Source organism: Lonchura striata, chromosome 6 (assembly GCF_046129695.1).
Source record: "Lonchura striata isolate bLonStr1 chromosome 6, bLonStr1.mat, whole genome shotgun sequence".
In the NCBI taxonomy this organism is placed as follows: Eukaryota; Metazoa; Chordata; class Aves; order Passeriformes; family Estrildidae; genus Lonchura; species Lonchura striata.
In genome coordinates this window covers 20,762,090-20,782,273 of record NC_134608.1, presented here as the reverse complement: position 1 = coordinate 20,782,273, position 20,184 = coordinate 20,762,090, and the positions used below count along the sequence as shown (strand labels likewise).

The 20,184-nt window shown below is 37.0% G+C and overlaps 1 protein-coding gene across 12 annotated transcripts in view; it reads left to right on the top strand.

The window, feature by feature from the left end:
* NRXN3 (neurexin 3) overlaps window positions 1-17,092 on the top strand; it is a 963,379-nt gene extending 946,287 nt beyond the window's left edge. For 4 of the 12 annotated variants that reach the window (XM_021542843.3, XM_021542859.3, XM_021542854.3 and 1 more), the window contains one exon: window positions 13,524-17,092. In XM_021542843.3, coding sequence (XP_021398518.1) covers window positions 13,524-14,449 — 926 coding nt within the window. In that variant the 3' untranslated portion in view covers window positions 14,450-17,092. Of the gene's footprint in view, window positions 1-5,684; window positions 6,064-13,523 lie in introns of those variants that run through there. The other 8 variants (XM_021542850.3, XM_021542849.3, XM_077784015.1 and 5 more) reach the window with 3 other exon arrangements.
* Window positions 17,093-20,184: the final 3,092 nt, after the last annotated feature.

The window sequence follows — 20,184 nt, the reverse complement described above, 5'->3', positions numbered from 1 at the left end:
AAGCTATGGCCTCACCAGCACAAGGAGACAGCCACTGCCCTGGTCCTGCTGCCCACACTATTTCTGACACAGCCCAGGATACTCGTTTGCCTTCTTGCCCACCTGGGCACGCCCTGGCTCATGTTCAGCAGCTGCTGACCAGCACCCCTCGGGTCCTTTTCTGCTGGGCAGCTTTCCAGCCACTTTCCATCCTGAAGCACTGCCTGAGGTTGTTGTGACCCAAGTGCAGAACCCAGCACTTGGCCTGGTTGAGCCTCATACAGTTTATCTCAGCTCATTGATCCAACCTGTCCAACAGTGTATGACTTCTTAGGATCACTACTGAGAAGAAAGATATGCAGAAGTCATTGAGTATTTATTAGCATTTGGACAACCTGATGACATGTATTTTTACCTGTCTGCTTCATAGCTGTATACTGAAGAAAGGAGAAGACACTAGTATATCCTTTCTGCTCTATATTTGTGGATTAGCAGAAAATTATGTACATTTTAGTATTCCATAAATATGCAGAAAACTTTTGCTACATGTGTTTAGACCAAATACAACTTTTTAAACCAATACAACTATTCCTGTTCCCACTCAAATTATTGGATGACACTCTACTGAGTTTGTTGGTATGAGAATCTGGGTTTTGGTTGCAAAATCCCTTCAGAAACACTTCTTTCCATTTAACTGACTTCTAGGATTAAATAAGTTTGACTTTACATTAAAAAAAAATAAGCCTTAGCTGGGCTGACTACAAATATCAATCTTCAGTCTTTCAAAAAACACCACAGCAGATCTTTCTCCCTGGAGAAAGACACAGTTCAGAGATGCATGGGCAGAATGCTTTCAGGCCAGTGATATTGGCTGGGCTGCTTAGCACTCAAAGCATCAAACACTCTTTGATTTGAGGGACTGTGAAAAGATAATAAGCTTATGGCAAACACCTGAAAAATTCTTTACTGCTGTGGCAGTTTAGCCCTATGATTTCCTTAGCTCTCAGAGCTATAAATGTGCTTTCATTTCTGATGATCGTTTTTTAGCTCTTTGTTATAAAGAAGCCCCACTAATTAACTCTCACACACAAACCCAAACAGATCAGCATGTGGAACTTTGCCATTCTCATATAGATATTCTTACTATGGATTGCTTTTTTATTTCTAAGCTTCAGATGTGCCCATGGGCTTGGAATGAGAGAGCTTTTTACCAGTACAAACAGCTGGTGCAAGGAAGTGATATAACTAATTTATATTCTTAGGCTCTTCCTATCTCTGTTTTGTAGTGGACCAGCTAATTCAATACACTTGTCTTGCAGTTTAAATTAGTGCAGATAGCTGATGGGAATCACAGGAACAGATTTTTATTCTGAGTTTGGTGTAGGGAACAGGTTTTGCTTTGAAATTTAGTATTTAATCCTATTAATCTATAAGGAATTTGTTACTTGTGGTATGCTAAGCATTCCTTTGGCTGGATGTCGGAAAAACACTATGAAAGGTTAAAAGCATGCAAGAATGAGCAGGTTGTTTTGGGAGCTTGTACAAGCAGGAAGAACTAGAGTTGCATTGCAGTGGACAGAACTCAAATAATGTGGGATTCAGTGTGTTAGGGAAGAGAGAAACGGTCAGCTTTAATGGAGAACAAGGACATGAAGTTGTGTAAGGGGAGGTTTAGGTTGGATATTAGAAGATTTTTCACCCGGAGGGTGGTTGGGCACTAGAAAAGGCTGCCCAGGAAGTGGTCACAGCACCAGGCTGACAGAGTTCAAGTGCTGATGCAATACTCAGGTGTATGATGGCACACATCTTGGGGATGGTGCTGTGCAGGGCCATGAGTTGGACTTTGATAATCTTAGTGGGTCCCTTTCAATTCAGCATATTCTATGATTCTGTAAATCTGTGATTCTGTGACTAGAGTGGTAAAAGATATGAAAGTTCCAGAGGTTATCATGAACCTGAGTACAGTAGTGCAGCCCTAGATCCTAATGTACCAGCCATCTTTCATATTGCATTTTAACACACACACACACACACACACACAGAGACAAATGTGCATTACCTTCATTTTTTTCATTTCCCTTTAAAATTCAACTTGAAAACAAAAGATAATATAATAAAACTTTATCATTGAAGTCACTGAACAAGGGGCTTTTTGTATAATTGTTTCTCTGTTGATATATGGATTTTTTTCATTTGAAAACATTGGCTATCAGCTCAACCCTTCAAGCAAGAAACTTGTAAGCTTTAATAATACAGATGTTTATACTACCAGTCCTTTGATCTACTTTAAGTTTTTGAAAAGAAAAAAAAAAAAAACTGCACTACTTATGCTTTTTAGTCTTTGTTTTTCTGAGGAATAATTTGCTAAGTGTTCAGCAATAAAATAGCATCTTGTACCTTCATGTGGAAGCATTTAGGATCCAATTTTCAAATTAGGACATCTAGTATTGACTATTAACATCTAGAATATTTTAAATACTGAAGAAGGTTTTCCCAGCCTCAACAGAAATTGCTAGACCCAGATTTTCCAAAGAACTCTGCTTCTCTTCAAGCACCTCTATATTGACCAAAGAAAAAATGTCTTAGCACCCTTCAAATCCTTTTGTAAGGCTAACATCAAGATTTCCTTTACAAAATCTTGTCATCTCTTTAAGTGTCTCTGCCTCCAGTTGTGGTTCTCTCTTTTGATATTTCAGGCAGTAAAAGGCTTTTCCAGACCCTCATGCAATGAGTTAGAAGTTTATCATCAAATAGGGCATAAGTATTTTCTGGAGAGGCCTGACATAGACTGCACAGTTGGCAACCAGACTCATGCCTTACAGTCTGTTTTGCATCAAAGTGAAGGCACTCAATTCTAATGTGCTGAAGGGGGATATTTCACTGCTCTGAAAATCCAGCTGTAAGTCATGACAAATGCTGATTAAAATTCAAAGCTTAAATGCCTCTTTGTGAAACTCCCAAAGTACAATTAAACCAGAGGCTTGGAACCCTGGTGGGACGTGATGTCCAGGGACACTAGCCTTATAACCTTGCCAAACAAAAATCTTCACTGAGGTCTGAAAAGGCCTCACTTCTGTAATTTTTTTTCATATTCCTAAGCAATTTTTTCTGATCCACAAATGAAACCCCAAATTTTCCTGTGTAGACCAACATTTTGCTTCCTGTAACCTGCATGTTTTGTCCCTGGGATTACCCTGACTAGGTTTCCTCTTCTGTGGTTTGACCTCTTCCCTTCCTAACATGTTTACCTAAGGGATGCAGGAGATAGGTCCAGTGTAGCCTCCCAGAATAGGCATGGTACATTCCAGATACAGCTGCATTGTGCTGTTAGTCAGTGCAGCCCCATCATTTCTGAAGTAGAGCTCTTATATAACTCCTCTAAGAACTGGACACTTTCCAGTAATACATCTAAAACCAACCCAGGCTATTTAATTTTTGCAGGGTTTATACTTATTTAATATTCCCAGAACTAACACTGATCTATCAGTGGCTTTAGAGGTGCTATTGCCCCTCATGTTAATAAGTACCAGAACATCCTACCTGTTTGTAATTGTGCCTACACAGAAGTACCCCTGGAGACATCCACAGGGAGGATATCGCCATTATTCCCAGAAATTTAATCTCAAGATAGCTCCCGCTTCAACTGATTGGTGGTAACATGACCTGATGATGGCTTAATGGAATGATCTCGTTGACATTCCTGATTCAAAGCTAAGGTGTATGCAGTGCTTACAGACAGATTTTCCCACCTGCTGGAGAGATTTCTCTTAGGCAGGGTCCAGAGATTTATATTAATTTTGTTGTCTTTTAAACCACTTTTAAAGAGATTTATATTAATTTTGTTGTCTTTTGTTTGCCTGGGGTCCCAAATTCCTTTTTGGAAGGACTCTAATATCTAGGGTATGGTCTTTATTAAGAAAAGTGCAGACATCATAAATGTCATTTAAGGAATTCAGAAGAAGCTGAGGACCCCTCTAGGACATATAGTATCTGGAATACTGTTTTAGGAAAGAACCAATTAGTAATAGCTCCTTGAACTTTTAATGCTTTTGTAGCTAGGAGAAAGTAGTCTCTGTCTTAATGCTAGCAGCAAAAGCATTTTCTGCTACTAGGCAGAAATATATGCCACTGATTTCAGGTGTGCCTTGGAGAGTTAAGAGTCAGAACAAGGGATTGATTTTGGTGTTTTGAGTGGATTCAAGTAGGTCACAGAGTGAAAAGTATATCCTAGCATAGCTTATAATTTCTCCTCACCTTTTTCCCCTTCTGACCTCCCCCAGAAATGCAGAGATCTTGCTGGAATGTGCTTTGCCCTTTCTGGAGAGGCATGGATGGAACACCCCTTGTCTTCCCCTTCCCTTCTGCCTGCCCGCACCCAGATCCTTGCTTGCTCTTCTGTTTTTCTACTTTCCCTAAATGCAACTTACTTTAAGCATGCATTATTATTAACATCCTACAGTAAAATTAAGCTATTATATAACCCATTTGTCGATCTCAGCCAATTTCTTCTATCTTTTTCTATGTCTATTTATGACGTACATCCAGACTGCACGTCTTTTTTTTTTTTCCTCTCCATGTTTATTTTAAAAATAAGTGATAAAGAAAAAGATGTATTAAAAAAAAAAGCAACACTCAAGGGTGGTGGGGTTTTTGGCTGACAATTGAAAACATATTTGAATGGGAGGGGGATAGAAGGAAAGAGAATCCAATTCTTTTTTTTAAATATTCAAATTATGAAAGTGTCCCTAGACTGCTTTGTCTGTTCCTTTCAATGTGTGCATCTGCTCTGTCCATCTTTGAAAGTGTGTGGAATAATTTTTTTTCTTTAAAAATAAAATTTCAAAATCTAGCAATTGCTCATATCTCCCTTCCTCCTGGGAACAAAGAGAACTCTCTATTTCCTTTTTTGCTTTTTTTTTTAGTATATCTCTACATAGTTCTATTTTGATGTATTTCTTTTCAATGGTTGAATTTCTATCTTAGATTTGGTTTGTTCCAATCTAATAATGAAAAAAAAACAAACAAAACAAAAGAGTTATGAATTGTTTTCTGCAATTTTTTCCCTCTATTTCTGTCTTTAAATAAGGAACTACTTCACTGGTAGAATCCTACAGCTGTATTTTTGAGATTCTCCAGGGAATCTGAATATAAAAGCAGTCTAATTTGACAGTGGGGACGGGGTGTACAAACACAGACTTTACATTTGAAACAGTACATTTGATGTACTCAAGAAATGACTGCCTCAAATTACTGAGAATACAATGTCAATTTGATGGTCTTCAGAAAAGATGATTGTTAGAACAAGAAGGCTGTGGGTAGCTACAGATGAAGTTGTTCTAATTCCAATGCATAAAACTAGTTTCCTTGGTTTTTTTTTGTTTTACTCTCTGGTTACTATTATTATTATTATTATTAATTATTATTATTATTATTATTATTATTACTATTATTATTATTATTAGTTTGTGTATTTTTACTGCTATTTTTAGTAGGGAAAAGTCTTAACTGTTTTTATAATTTGAGAACCTTTAATGAAAATGTAAATATTAATACTATAATTATTAATTTTTTTGTAACTTGCATGTTGAAGAAGTTGCAGCTTAGGGTTTGTGAGATTGTCAATGTTAGAGTTCTGTTCTTTCTTTTTGTTGATGGGCATGAATATGCTCATTTGTTTTTGTATATTGCCCATCCCTTCCTTACAGCCAGAAGCTCTAATGCTGCTAGATCACTCCGTACCGCCCTTACATGGACATGGCAACTGACTTACACATTCACTCCCATCATCTTCATCTCCTGTGTAGTACACTCATAGATTTTTACACTCCCACTCCATCCACCCTAAGCATTTTTTCTTCCCATAAGTTTCCCTTCACCACCCCTTTCTTTAACATTGTTAAAATTTTATGTGCAGTCATCCATTCCTTAAAACACACACACACAAAAATTATAGAAAAAAAGAAAATGTTTAAAAAAATATATATCAAATTGACCAAAAAGGCAAAAAAGCAACAAACTTTGCTTTTCAAAAAAAAAAAAATTATATGTGTAGATATGCAAACAAGCAAAAGTAAATTCAATAAATTGTACAGGATTTTTCAACTGCAATATGCTAACAACTTTACATAAGATAAAAAAACACAACCGAAAACAGCATAAAAAAAGTTCAAATTTGTTAAGGTGCAAGATTTTTTTCTTTTCATGTTATGTGGTGTGGATGTATGTGTTGTTGCCTCCCTGTATCGCCCTTTGTTGTAAAACAAATATATTTAAAAATAAATAATAAACATTTTGCTAAAAAAGTTTTTAAGAAACAACAGCAAAAAAAAGCAAGTTACAAGAATGTGGCAATGCTACTTGTCCAAGAGCATTCTTACACAACTTTCTTTTGTAAATTTTTCCTTTCATGCCAAAAAACATGCGGGCAATTTGTTGATGTAAGTTGACTGTTATGAAATCAATGTGGTATGCTTTCTAAATATTTTTATGTATTTTTGGTTACCTTTTTTTAAAGGAAATAATGTTTTTGATTTTGATTTTTTTCAGTTCTCATAGGTTTTGATCTTTCTTTTGCTGATAAAGTGAATTACTTGTTCTGTTTTTCCTTTCTCTGACCTTGTTGCTGTGGCGTTTTTATTTTCTAGTGTATGGTTTTTCTTTAGGAAAATATATATAAGTTTATTTCTTTTTTAATCAGTTTGTATTTGCCTTTATGTTATGTGCTCTTTGTATATTGTCGATTGCCATATTGTATTGTGCATAGGATGGGGTGAAGGAGTCTGAGGTAGTTTGGTTCTGTTCTTTCTCAGTCCCCCTCTAGAAGCTTTCTTTCCCTTTCTCCACACAAATCACCATTAATGTTGCTTCTTTTCTGCTACTTAAATTGTATTTAACTTGGTGGTGTAGCCTTCATGTCAAGTCAGAATTTATTGGACTATTTTAGCATTTTGGTAGTTCTCTGGGTTTTCCTACTGCAGCTCTACACCATTACTACTTTGTTCCCATGAAACTATTTTATTTCTATTGAATTTTTTCATTGCTGATTATGTGCCTGATAACCAGTCCAAATGATACTCTCAAGTGTACTCTTACCAGGTTAGTGCACCCACTATATTACTATTAGTATCAGACTTGATAGCATCATCCAGAAATTATGCAGACAGATCCTGAACCTCTAAAACTTCCTTACTACAAAAGAGGTTTGCATTAGTTTCTTTGAAAAACAGTGACTAAAAGTAAGATAAAGCTGTACATCTTTATAAGTACATATGTTTTCACCATTTCTGCATAGAAATGCTGTGCTCAGAAGGTATATTAGGTTCAACCATCAAGTCTCTGGGACAACTGATACTGAAAACACAACAAATAATTGTACTGAATAGGAAGCTGTCACCAGATAATCATAGAAGTTTAAAATAATGGTGGGAGATAGAAGAGGGCACACCTCAATTGGTTCGGAGAAGCTCAGTGTCTGGACACCAGAATACTTGGTTTTGCTTTAGAATTTTGCTTTAGATATGATGTCAGGACCTCTCTGGAAGGTTCTGTTTCACTAAAATTCCACAAAGGTGACCAGTAATTTACATCAGTAACAGACAGCCCAACATTAACTGCTGGGCTCGCAAACTCTAAACCTTCCTTTTGCTCATGAACCATCTGTTGGGAAACACTGCATTTACTGATGTCTTTTAATATAGTTGGAGGGAGGGGCTTAGGAAATGCTTTTCAACCAACTCCAGCAGAAATCCAGGTTTATCAAATGATTTTGAGGACCATATAGTCTCTGAAATGAAAATAAGATATCTGAGATAAAGATTTGCAGTATTCCATTGTGGAAATCTTGTTTTTGTCTCTACTACTCTCTGTCAATTGCAATTAATTCAGACTGCAAGAGTAGAAAATATTGAGAATGTTCATATACTAGGTTTTGTGTTAGCATCATCATTCCTTTGAATTAGAGACTATATCCTGAATAATTTCCTCTTTTTATCCTCAGAAGACTCAAAGCAGAATTAAGTAAATACCATTAGACTGAAATTTATGAACTCAGTCTTTTAATAAGAAATTATTGTGTTGATACATCAGGGGAAAAGGTAAGGAATTATTTCTCTGGCAAGTACTTCATATTAAAAATGGAGTCAGACTTCAGAGGAACATCAAAAGAATAGAATGAAAATTGCAAACTTTGGATGCAGAATTTCAAGTACCTGCAGGAATGGATGAATTGTGCAGCCTTTATGGATGACGTTTTAAAGCTCCACAGTTGCAGCTGGAAAAGAGAGACTATAAGGTGTGTTCCTTATCATCAGCAGCAGAAGATGAATCTTTCAGACTTCCTTTTTGTGTGCCTTTTGTCCTGTATCAGTTTGATGCTTGAAACTCCACTGAAGTACTTGTGCTTCTAAAGATGAAAACCAGCAGCTGCTACAGTTTTTCATGTTGTTTTATTTATCAAATTTTTTGGTCCCCTCTGCATTCCTGGCTTGCCCACACTATCCTCACAGTTCATAAGGCTTCTATTAAATTTTAAACACTCTGTCTTTTCCAGTGGCAGAGAACTCTGACTAGAGCTCAGCTCCAGAGGTATGAATTATATATCTATAAATATTATCATAAACCAAAAAGCAGGGCAGCTCCAAGGCTTAAGTAGACCTTTTATATCCCCAGTGCTCTTGGTAGTTTAAAGAAAAGCACAACTCCATTAAAGTAGTATATGTGTTAGATTAAAAGGCTAATTTTTAATTAATACATATGCACTTTCTGGAATGAGAAGGCCAAGCAAACCACTGGGCTGTTTGGTATAAGAATTCCCAGCTCACAGACTTCAGTTCTCTCAGAGCTCCTTCCAGTTTTGGGCTAAGTTTTTTGGGACTGGGCTTTTTTTTTCATCCACACTGTGGATGAGTTTTGCATCTATGTCATTGCAGAGGAAACAATTTTATTTCTATCTCTTTCGTTTAGTTCTTTGTCATTGTGTTGTCAAGAGGAGCTTTTTAAAGCACACATTTCTACTCAAGAAACATCTATTCTGTCCTCAGGGGGAAAAGCACAAAGTAGGTGAAAAATAAATCTGGAAAATCCTTGTGAAATCTTTGGATTGCTAAAGTAACCCTGAACTCAAAGCATACCAGTGAACACTTTTAAAGGTTCTCAACAGCCATCAGAAGAAAAGGGGGAAAAGAAACCTTATAACTACCAGGAAAAAGCCTATATAATTTACAAAAATAATCTAAGTCTTACAAGAATATTTGTTTGAAAGCCATGGCCCAAACTGGGTTGCAGCCTTGCTTTTTTTTTTTTTTTTTTTTAATAGCACAGAGCAATTTGGAAATTGAAGCTGTAAGTTTTATTCAAGGCTGAAAAGCATTAATTTTGCTATTGAAAAATGGGTAGACATCGTGAGGATTAAAAAAAAATTGAATAAACATAAAAGCTCTCCCAAACAAAGTTCCCTTCAAAATTGTCATGTAAGGTTTTTCAGGGGCTCATCTAGCTCTTTCTAGAGGCCTAAATCTATAAAATATTTGCCTTCTACAGCAAACCATTCAGGATCCAAATCCTGCATGAGATATTCTTGACAACCAAGTGACTGTTTAGTTTTTAAAATCTTTCAGTGTTTACCTATAAACTGATGTGGGACCTGGGCAAGAGGCACCACTATTCCACCATCAAAGACCACTGGCTCCAGGCAGCTTCCTGCACCCTCAGCCATTTTTCTGTGAAAGATGATTCCCCCTACACACACTCACAATCTGCTGGTCACCAGACTCCCTCTCATGTCTCTTACCTGTAGAAATGTAGTACCACTTATAGAGTTGCTTGCAGGTATGATATGAAAGTTTTCACTTGCTCTATCAATATTGGTGTTCATATTTCTCACACTTTCCTGGGAACTTTTCAGGATTTACATTCCCTGTTATCCTTAAATAACACATTTCTCTTAGACTGAGTGGCATTTTTATCATGCCATTTTTAAGGATGTTTTTATTCCCCTATAAATCACACACCCCAAGAAGTATTTGTTGTGCTTGCATCCGGTTAGACCTACAGCTTCAAGTTTGCTGTGAGTTTTGCATAGATGCCTAACAGTGCAATAAAAGAGAAGCCAGATTTGATACCTATAGTGCTTTTTCTGATTTACTGTCACACAGCCTTTTTTGGCCTCAGTTTCTTCTATTACAGATAATTAAAAAATTAAAAATCAAAACATTATTACTATCTTTGCATCTACTGGTACCCCACAAAGGTAAATGCAACAAATTAACTCCTTGATGACTCCTAAGAAAGGACATTAAACAGTCTCTATTTCTTAAGTATGCAAGTAACCATAGAGTGGATCATTGGACAATTTGGAATAAAAACTAGTGATAAGGTTAAATAATTGAATCAAAAATTAAATAATTGAATCCTGGTATGAAAGTAATTTCTCTCCTCAAATACATTGAGAGATGAAAGCTTTGTAAAACTTAGTCCTGACTCTGTCTTATTGCCTTCCATCCAACAGACTTGCTGGCATTGAAAAGCTCCATTATTTTCTCCATCACTTATGTAAAGCCCCACTTATCATAGCAAGTGTATCAACTTCATTTAATATTTCAAGAGGGCTGTGATCATTTTTATAGTTCCAGTAGTCTTGATCATTATCTCAAGTCCTCAATAGCAACAAAAACTATATAACTATGATCTAGTTTTAAATGCAAGGGTTACTGGGGCAAGAGGTAAATACTTATTAAATGTAAGAAATGCCTCATTCCTTCCAGAAAATTAATCATTAAGAGAACCAAAATAACTTATTTTTGGACAAAAGCTACCCAAAATATTGTTCCAATGGGTGGCAGATAACTACATACTGATGCTGTAGGCCAGTATAATAGCTTTTAAGAATAAAGCCACTTCAAGGTTCCAGATGAGCAATTAAAAGCTGACAAACTTTTTTTTTCCAGTTGAGTGCCACAGATGATGAATGAAAATCACAGATGAGTATTGCAATTGAACAGTAAAATACTGATCTTAAAAAACTGCTTAAACGAACACTATCCCTGACTTTCTGGAACTTAAATTCCAGACTAAGCAATTTGTAGCAATCCTGACTTAAATTCTGTTATTTTTATTCATTTTTTTACCAGGCTCACAGATGATCTTTGCCCCCAAGGCATACTCCAAGTTCATCCTGAGACCACCTGTTTGCATAGATTATAGATGCTCTACTCAAGCCATGGATAGGCCTTCTGGACATTATAAATCATGTTATATGCTCTAGTTTCTACATTCTCAGAAAACAGCTCAGATGCGTGAGCACAAAATGCAGTGTATCCATTTGGCAGACTACACTGTAGGCTTTTTTACATAATTTTTTTGAAAGCATGTAGTTTGGAGACATTGATACTTATTTCCTCAGTCTCTGCAGTAAAAAAAGAGATATATGAACATACTGAGGAAGCTCAGAAAACTAAACAACGTGTTCAAATTGTTCCTTTGTATCTTAAAACTAGCTTTGCATGAAAGTATGCAAAGTACCACATTTCTTATTTTGGTATAATTTCTACCCTGGTACCTCTGAGAGAATTCTGACTGTTTCAATTGATTAAACTGTGTCATCACTTAGTTTCCCATTAAGGAAAAGAATAAGCCATATTGCTATTTCAGCTATCCAGATTTTATCAAACTGTTAAGTATCTTTTCCAGTATATTTCTATCTCACATGTGTAATTTGTTCAAATATATTGCTCTCCAAATACATTTAGAAGGTATTTTGATTTTAGACAATATTCCTTATAAACATTCCATGGACATTACTGGCAAAATTCAATGGGAAACAAGTGCATATAATATATAGGGTGGATATGAGAGAGTAGAATTTTTTACTCTGATGAATTCAGCATTGTAGCAATACCAAACTGTTCATTAGCACTTATTAATACATAACTAAAATCCAGAATTATTTATTTAGAAACTATAATTCCTTTTGTACATCCTCCTTAAGCAATGGTGAGTATAAATCAAAATTTCCTATGTATTAGGAATACTTCCTACTGAGTTGCACTCCTTTGAACAGATCTAGGTGATTATATTATGTCAGTTGAACAATTTAATTTATATTTTAAGCTGCTTACTTAAATGGCTAGGCAAAGAAAAATTACCCAAAGGAAAATTTATACACAAACTTCCAAAACCAATATAGTTCACTCTAAAAAAAATTGTTCCTGACCTGTATGTAAACAGAAAACTCTATAACCAGAGGTAGAGGAATTATATAAATTAATAATATTCCATGCCTTTTTTTTTTAGTCCACAAGATATATGGAGTGTTAACTACCATAGACTCAAAAGTAGAGGTGAAGTCACATTATAATATAGAGACAACACAAGACTATTACCCTAAAAGTAGCAATATTGCTGCTCAGAATCCAAATCATAGAAATGATACACTGATTTTCTTGTTTCATTTGCATCTTATATTGTTGTAAGGTACAAATGTTAAATCTATAGCCTTATTATTCTGCTTGAAGAGGAGACCGTAAGTCTACCTTGTTTTCAGCCCTCTGTAGACAGATAACCATCATGTTAGAAATCAGTAGAACTGATTGCAACTGTCTGCCTGTCAAGAAGTAACAGTAGGTGTGAAGACAACTTCTGCAGTACAGTCCTGGGCTCAGTTGTTAACTTGGTTCATCAAAGTCCTTATTCAGCTTGTTTTGTTTTGTTTTGTTTTTTTTTTTCAATCACAATAAAATTGTTCTTAATTTTTCATCAAATGGTAGTAAATGAATATCAAGAAGAATGGAAGATGAAGATAGCATGGCACTAGTAGCCTCAAAAGATGCAAGGTAAAGGGACATTCTTAGTGTCAAACAGAATGCTAAAGATTAAAAAGAGATAAACATTGAGTAGAGTTCTGTACCTTCATGGACCCAGTAAGTAATTGGTTCTTATTCCATCCCTCACTTTCATGAACCTTCCCACAATTTAAAAGCCAGACAATGATCAGGAAGAAATGGATGAATGGAAAATGCCTTAGGGAATGGACTTATATACTGCTGCAGAGTGTGAGCATATTAGAAAAGCAGAGAAGAAATACCATTGTTATTTTAAATGAAAATAATCAGAAGAGGAAAAAGTGTCAAGATGAGTCGTAGAAAATATATCTAGGAGAACACTGGTCCAGGGCAGTATAAAGTAATTAATTTAAATAGTTTTCTAACCAAATGCTTGAAAAAAGATCACTTCCAAAAATTGATGACTACAGAGTCACTTGAGAGTATCTCCAAAAATAAAAAAATTTGGGTCTGTAAAATTCAGGGTATTTCACTGGAGATACCTTGCATAGGTAGGAGATGGAACATGCACTTTACCAATGCCCGAGCAGGGTGGGAGGGAACACTGAAAGGCAGCCCCAGGAAAGTTTATTGGTAGTGTAGCTAGAGAGAGAAAGCCCAGACCTTTTCATAAAGCCCAGATCCTCTCTCACCCTCAAGTTAACTGAAAATGGTGCATTGTATCATTAAAATGTACTAATCTTCTTTTTTTTCTCTTTTCCATCCCAGGAGGTGAATTAGTTATCCCTCTACTTGTAGAAGACCCTTTAGATATCCCTCCTATTGCTACTCGTGCACCTTTCATTACACTTCCCCCTACCTTTCGCCCCCTCCTCACCATTATTGAGACCACCAAAGATTCCCTGTCCATGACCTCTGAGGCGGGGTTACCTTGCTTGTCGGACCAAGGCAGCGATGGTTGTGATGATGATGGCTTGGTGATATCTGGGTATGGCTCAGGGGAAACCTTTGACTCTAACCTACCCCCTACTGATGATGAAGATTTTTACACCACCTTCTCCTTGGTAACAGATAAGAGTCTTTCCACTTCAATCTTCGAAGGTGGCTACAAAGCACACGCACCCAAGTGGGAATCCAAGGACTTTAGACCTAACAAAGTCTCCGAAACTGGTAGGACTACTACCACGTCTTTGTCCCCTGAGCTGATCCGCTCCACAGCTTCGTCCTCGACTGTGATGATTCCCAAATTGCCAGCCGGCAAAATGAATAACCGTGAGCTCAAACCCCAGCCTGACATAGTCTTGCTTCCGTTGCCCACTGCCTATGAGCTAGACAGCACAAAGCTGAAGAGCCCGCTAATCACTTCCCCCATGTTCCGTAATGTGCCCACAGCAAACCCCACGGAGCCGGGAATCAGACGGGTTCCGGGGGCCTCAGAGGTGGTCCGTGAGTCGAGCAGCACAACGGGGATGGTCGTCGGCATTGTGGCTGCTGCCGCCCTCTGCATCCTCATCCTCCTGTACGCCATGTACAAGTACAGGAACAGGGACGAGGGGTCCTATCAGGTGGACGAGACGCGGAACTACATCAGCAACTCAGCCCAGAGCAACGGCACGCTCGTCAAGGAGAAGCAGCAGAGCTCAAAGAGTGGCCACAAGAAGCAGAAAAACAAGGACAAAGAGTATTATGTGTAAAAAAGAATAATTATTTATATATAAATATAGAAGTACTTAATGAGATTTAACTGAGATATCAGAACCATTGCAGCGAACGAGATGATTGGGAGATATCATTTGTGGGAAAAAATATTGGGAAAAAATTTCAGCAGTGACTGTTAATGTCTAAGTCATCACTTGGAGTCAGCAAACTTTGCCCTAATGTATTATAAAGCACACTTAGCGTTCTGGAGATGGCGCGCACAGCTCTGCTCTGTTAGTGAACTTGGACATCTCCAAATCTCCTCCTCCGCTGAACTTTCTGCAAAGGTAGAAGACTTCATGGCTTACTTGTTTCATATCTCCAAGTGAGTCTTTAACAATGTTCGTGATCCCTGACTGTATCAATAATTTTTCAGTTTACTTATTAAAAAAAAAAAAAAAAAAAAGAAGGAAAAAGAAAAAAAAATAATTATTAAACAACAAAGAAATATTGAACAAACTGTATCTGGCCGTGTCCAGCATACACATAATTTTTCGAGACTGGAGGAGGGGAATAAATGAGTTTGGAGATTGTTGGTTTTATGGTTTGATTTTGTTTTGTTTCTTGGGTTGCTTTTTGTTTGGTTTCTTTGGTTACTTTGGGTGAGGGAGGGAAGAGTGGAGTGGAATGATGTAGGGGGTGACCCAGAGAGAAGAAATCTCGGAAAAAAAATCCTTAATAAATAAAGAGAGACTATTACCATATATGAACTCAAAGCTACCCATGGTGTTTACTCTGCATATCTGGTTGTATTGTCTCTAGAAGCCGTCATCTTGTAGTAAGTTGTTTGCTAACAATGCAGTAAAAGTGTCTGATGAGTGGTGCTGAGGAAAATTATCATGGAAAGCTGGTTCTCTTGGATCTGGCTCCAGTATTTGCAATTGAACTGAAGAGCAGATGGGTTTGGGTCTGTTCTGATCAGTCATTGGCTTTATTTGAGTATAGCACTCAGTATGCATTTGACAACCAAAGTATGGTTAATGGGATTCTGAGATTCAAAAAAGAATGCTTAAAAGTTATTAACTGTCCTGAACTGAATATACTGTGCAAAAATAAAGGAGCCTTCCTCTGGGATCTGGTTCTGTGATATTGCAATGCATGCAAAAAATAATAATAAATCAGTTTAATAAAGTGATCAGAAAGATACCACTGGAGTTCAACTTGTGACAAGACCAATGAACATCAGAAAAGCTAAACACTTGCAAAAGAATGCAAATTACATAGTTTTTATGACATATAACTGTTTTTCATAAGTAATATTTTAATTTTGTAGCTTGACATTTCAGATCATCTCTGTCTTTCCATTTGCTCTATTCTCCCTTTTCCTTCTCTTTTATATAAAAGAAAATAAATAAAGCTGCTGTGACACACAAAAAATAATAAAGAAAAAATAATTTAATAATTTAATATATATATACACAGATATATTTATCATGGTATGTTTGATGGGACGGCTGGAAAAGAAGTTCTGTTATGGTCTTAATGCGGAATGAGAATGTTCTTGAAGAACAGAGTAAAAAGAAACAGACAACAAAAGCAAACCTTAAAATGTGAAGGGAGCGTGTGTTTTAGCTTTGTCACAGTTACCTGTGTCAAAAAAAAACCTGAAGTTTTGTTTACATATTTTACTACTATTTTTTTGCTAGTATAATTTCTATATGGATACCCTAATGGTGTATATACTGTTTTATGGTTAAATTGGGAACGTCTTATGTTTTATTTAACTTATTTAATTTGGTTGTTTGGTTTCTACATTCTCCCACTTATTGTGAAAAGGATTATCTTACTGTACAGAACAATAGTGAGGTGGTTTGACAGCCATGCCTATCATGTGCAAAAACGTAGATGAGGGAGAGACAGAGTGGGAACAACAGAAACCAAGATGGGTTGAGAACCCTGGGATATCAGGAATGAAAACTTTTGCTGTATGCGGATGAAAACTAATCAGCTGTTTAGGTTTAGAAATCTACTCTTGCTGGTGTTTATAAGTCGCATGAATATTTGACTTTGAAGAAGTTTCATCAGATACACACACGCACATGGGAACTTAAATTCAGAAAAACAGTCTTCTCAAACACTTAGAGAAGGCGTTTTCATGTTAACAAATATTTTCAGTGTGTGTATGTGTGCGTGTGTGTGGTGCGTGTGTGTGTGTGAGATTGAGCTTTTTTCTTTTTTATTTTTTTATACTAAAAAGAAAAAAAGACAGGTTTTAAAAAGGTATGAAAGCACGATTTTAGATGACTTAACTGGCCGAAACTATATAAAAATTGATTATATCTTGATGTCTGTAAAAGATTGCTGTTCTTGGAGTCTTGGAGTCTTGTGAAATGATTTTCTGCTTTCTTTCTTCCTTCCTTTCCTTTTTGCTTTCCTTTTTTAAGTTAAAGGAAAAATATTTACACTTTCCTTTTTTGTGTAAGTTTCTACTGGACAGTTTTTGGGAACATGTGCATTTCTGTATGTGGGCTACTACCATATCCCTGTTGCTTTATGGACAACCTGAAGAATTTTTATTTGAGTTATCGTGATGTTATTGCTTTTATTTCCTTTCTTTTTCTTCTTCTTTTTGATTCTTTTTCTTTTCTTAGTTGCATTTTGTTTAAAGATATGCTTAGCAATAAAATGTTCTTCCCAAAGCCCTGGATCTTGCTGTGTTTTTATTTCCAAAAGACTTCAGGGAAATTACAGAGCTTTAAGGGTGAAAATATTCTGTGATATAAGTATACCCCATCCCACAGGAGTGTCTAGCCACCAAATTACAGAATCGTGTTCATGTTTGCATTCTTCTGTTAGTCCAATGAACATTTTTTCTTTCCTTTGCAGGCATAAAAATTAAACTTGAGTCTGGGATCTATCTCATACCACTTCCACCACATCAGTTGCATAGCTCTCTGTAATATGGGTTTCAGTTATCTCAGATAAAAGCATACCTAGGACATTGACTTAGTATGCCCTTTCTTATATGCTTCCTTTGAAGTGTGTAGCTCTTTCAATGATGTTTATGGGATTCTGGATTCATCTTTGGCCAGGAGTCAATGGTAGATGGTCTGAGTGTTCACTTCTTTCACTTCTAGTTAACCCCAACTACAGTAGTGAATGTGCCTCGTCCTACTGGGCATTATAGTCTGATTCTGGTCATCATGCAAAATTGCCAATACTCAGTCGTTTAGCAAGTTGTGCAGAACTTCTGTTCACAGTAGTAGTGTGGGGTTTTGACAGATTCAAGGTTCCCAAGCTATCTGCAAATTTTTTTTACTTTTTACAGGCATCTGGAGGTCAGCCAAATGAGTATTTCACAGCCCTTTCATTTTCAACTGGGGATGACTTCACCTTTTTTTCCCCTTGGTGGAATCCATAGGTTTTTTGAGCAGTGTTTTCCACAGGTTTCATTTACAAACAAATTCATCTTAGGATAAAATGAAGAATGCCTGTGATTTTCTGCATTGTTTTTGCTCACATTTGCATAGGTGAGAATATGTATGTGTACATGCATGTGAGGTTGTTTTACTGTTTTCTTTTGTGAATCATATTTTGACAACTTACAGATTCCCACATGTATCAAAGCCGCAGGTTCTGGTCTAATCTTCACTCATTTCCCTCCCAAAATCATTAAATTCCTGAGTGATGACTGGTACCTAATATTTCCAATACTGGAGCAATCAGCTGGCATGTGAGAGATACAGATCTGAACCTAAATATCTTTTCTAATATTGCAAAAATTTCCTTATCACCAAGCATTTTGTGTTCTGAAAAAAATATTTTTTTCCTCACTACTTCTCTCAAAACCTGTTATACTTCATATCGTTATGAAATATTATATGAAGCAAGAAATCTCAACCTGACTTACTCTAACCCTCCGGTTATAGTCATGCTTTTTCTCATTCTTTTCTGTCATCTAATGACCATTTTATTACGTAGGCTAAATGAAAATGTCAGAAAAGAGATTTCTTTGCTGCCCAAAAGGCTTGGAATAATTGTATGTCTTTGGCTCATCACAGAACCATAGAATTGTTGAGATAGAAAGGGACCCCTGGAGATCATGTAGTCCAAGGACTACCACCCCAAAGCAGAGTCAACGGCAGCAACTCACCCAGGACTATGTCTATTTTTGTTAATATCTCCACATGTAAATGCCACAATCTCTCTAGGCAACCTGCTGTGTACAAGCACATTCACTGTAAACATTTTTTGTTGTGGTTTGATGAAATTTTAATAATTTTCTCCCTTTTACCCATTTCCTTTTTCTGGGTACCAGTGAAAAGATCCTGACTCTCTCTTCTTTACAGCTTCCCTTCAGGTGCTCATACATATTACTAAGAGTCCCTATGAGCCTTTGCTTATTCAGGCTGAGCTGTCCCAACTCCCTCAACCTCTCCTTGTACAACATATGCTCCAATCACTTATTCATCTTCTTGTCACTTTATTGGACTCACTCCAGTATCTGGAGCAGATACAATTGCCTTATCACCATCAGTAAGCTAGGTACACAGCTCTTTCCAAGGACCAAGGCTGGGCAGCTGCTCCTCTTCCTGCCATTTTCTACCGGTAAACAACATCCCACTTACTGTGGCACTTTTAGAAGATCCTTCTCTTAGTTGCCTAGTTCTGTATTTCCAAAACTGTTCAGCATATCTCTGTTTATTTCACAGTTGCAGAAGTTCTTCACTGAGACAAGTCATGAAGATCTGAGCACGAATGGGCTTGAGCTTTCCCAGCCCTGGTGCTGTCAAAAAGGACAAGTGAGGAGCAATGTCAATGTTGGTTCCTTTTCCAGACCTTTCTGTCTGTTCTTCTTGTCTGGGAGGGAGGGCAGACATGCTGGTCTCCACTGCAGTTGCCATACCAGGGTGTTTTCCTTCCAAAAGAAATGAGAACATACTGATCAGACAGTTTGGTAATAATAATTAAAAGACAAATATCCTTCCTGTCAATTCCATAGTGAAAGTATCTCAATCATAAGATTATGATGACTCCTAGGGAAGGCAAAGACACATGAATTATAACTAATGAATGTGACTTGACACTTGGGGTCTAAGTGAAGCATGTTACTTCCATGGAAACGCAGTTTTTAATGCTATCAGTCTGTAAGGTGTTCACAAGATCACAGAGTTCTGTCAAGGGCCCTGTGAGAACATAAAGTCACATGCAGCTGTTGCCATTTCATCATATACCCTCCCAAGGTTGGCACTGGCTCCCTAGAAGTTGTTTCTTATATGGTGGAACAAGTCACTGCCTTTCCCTTCCCACATGCAAGCGATAACAAAGAAACGGAACAGCAGCAAGACTTGCCTTCCAGCTGTCAACCTCACTGGCTCTTCTTGGGTTGGTAGAGGTACTAGCATGAGAAGAAGGGCTATTGCCTGCTGTTTGGCTCTCTGGATGAGGCCCAAGCTGAACTCTGAGAGCACATTTGCCTGGGTGATATAGAAGTATTGCAGCCAGGGGTGTTGTGATAAATGAAGGAGGACAAGGAGGTTGGGGTGCAAGGCCTTGGCTGATACTTACTCTTTATTGGTGAAAGTTTTCCCACAGTAGCAACATCTGTTGGGTCATTTAAGAACAAAAGAATCATAATCTCTTATTCATAATCTCTTATTATCTCTTATTGGTAAAACAATGTATAGTAAGCTATCACACTCTGCTTTTTCTTCAGACAATACACATTGCACAGTGCTATATCTCCTCTCTGTCCTCATACAGTTCCAAATAACCCAGTTTTTCTGGTGTA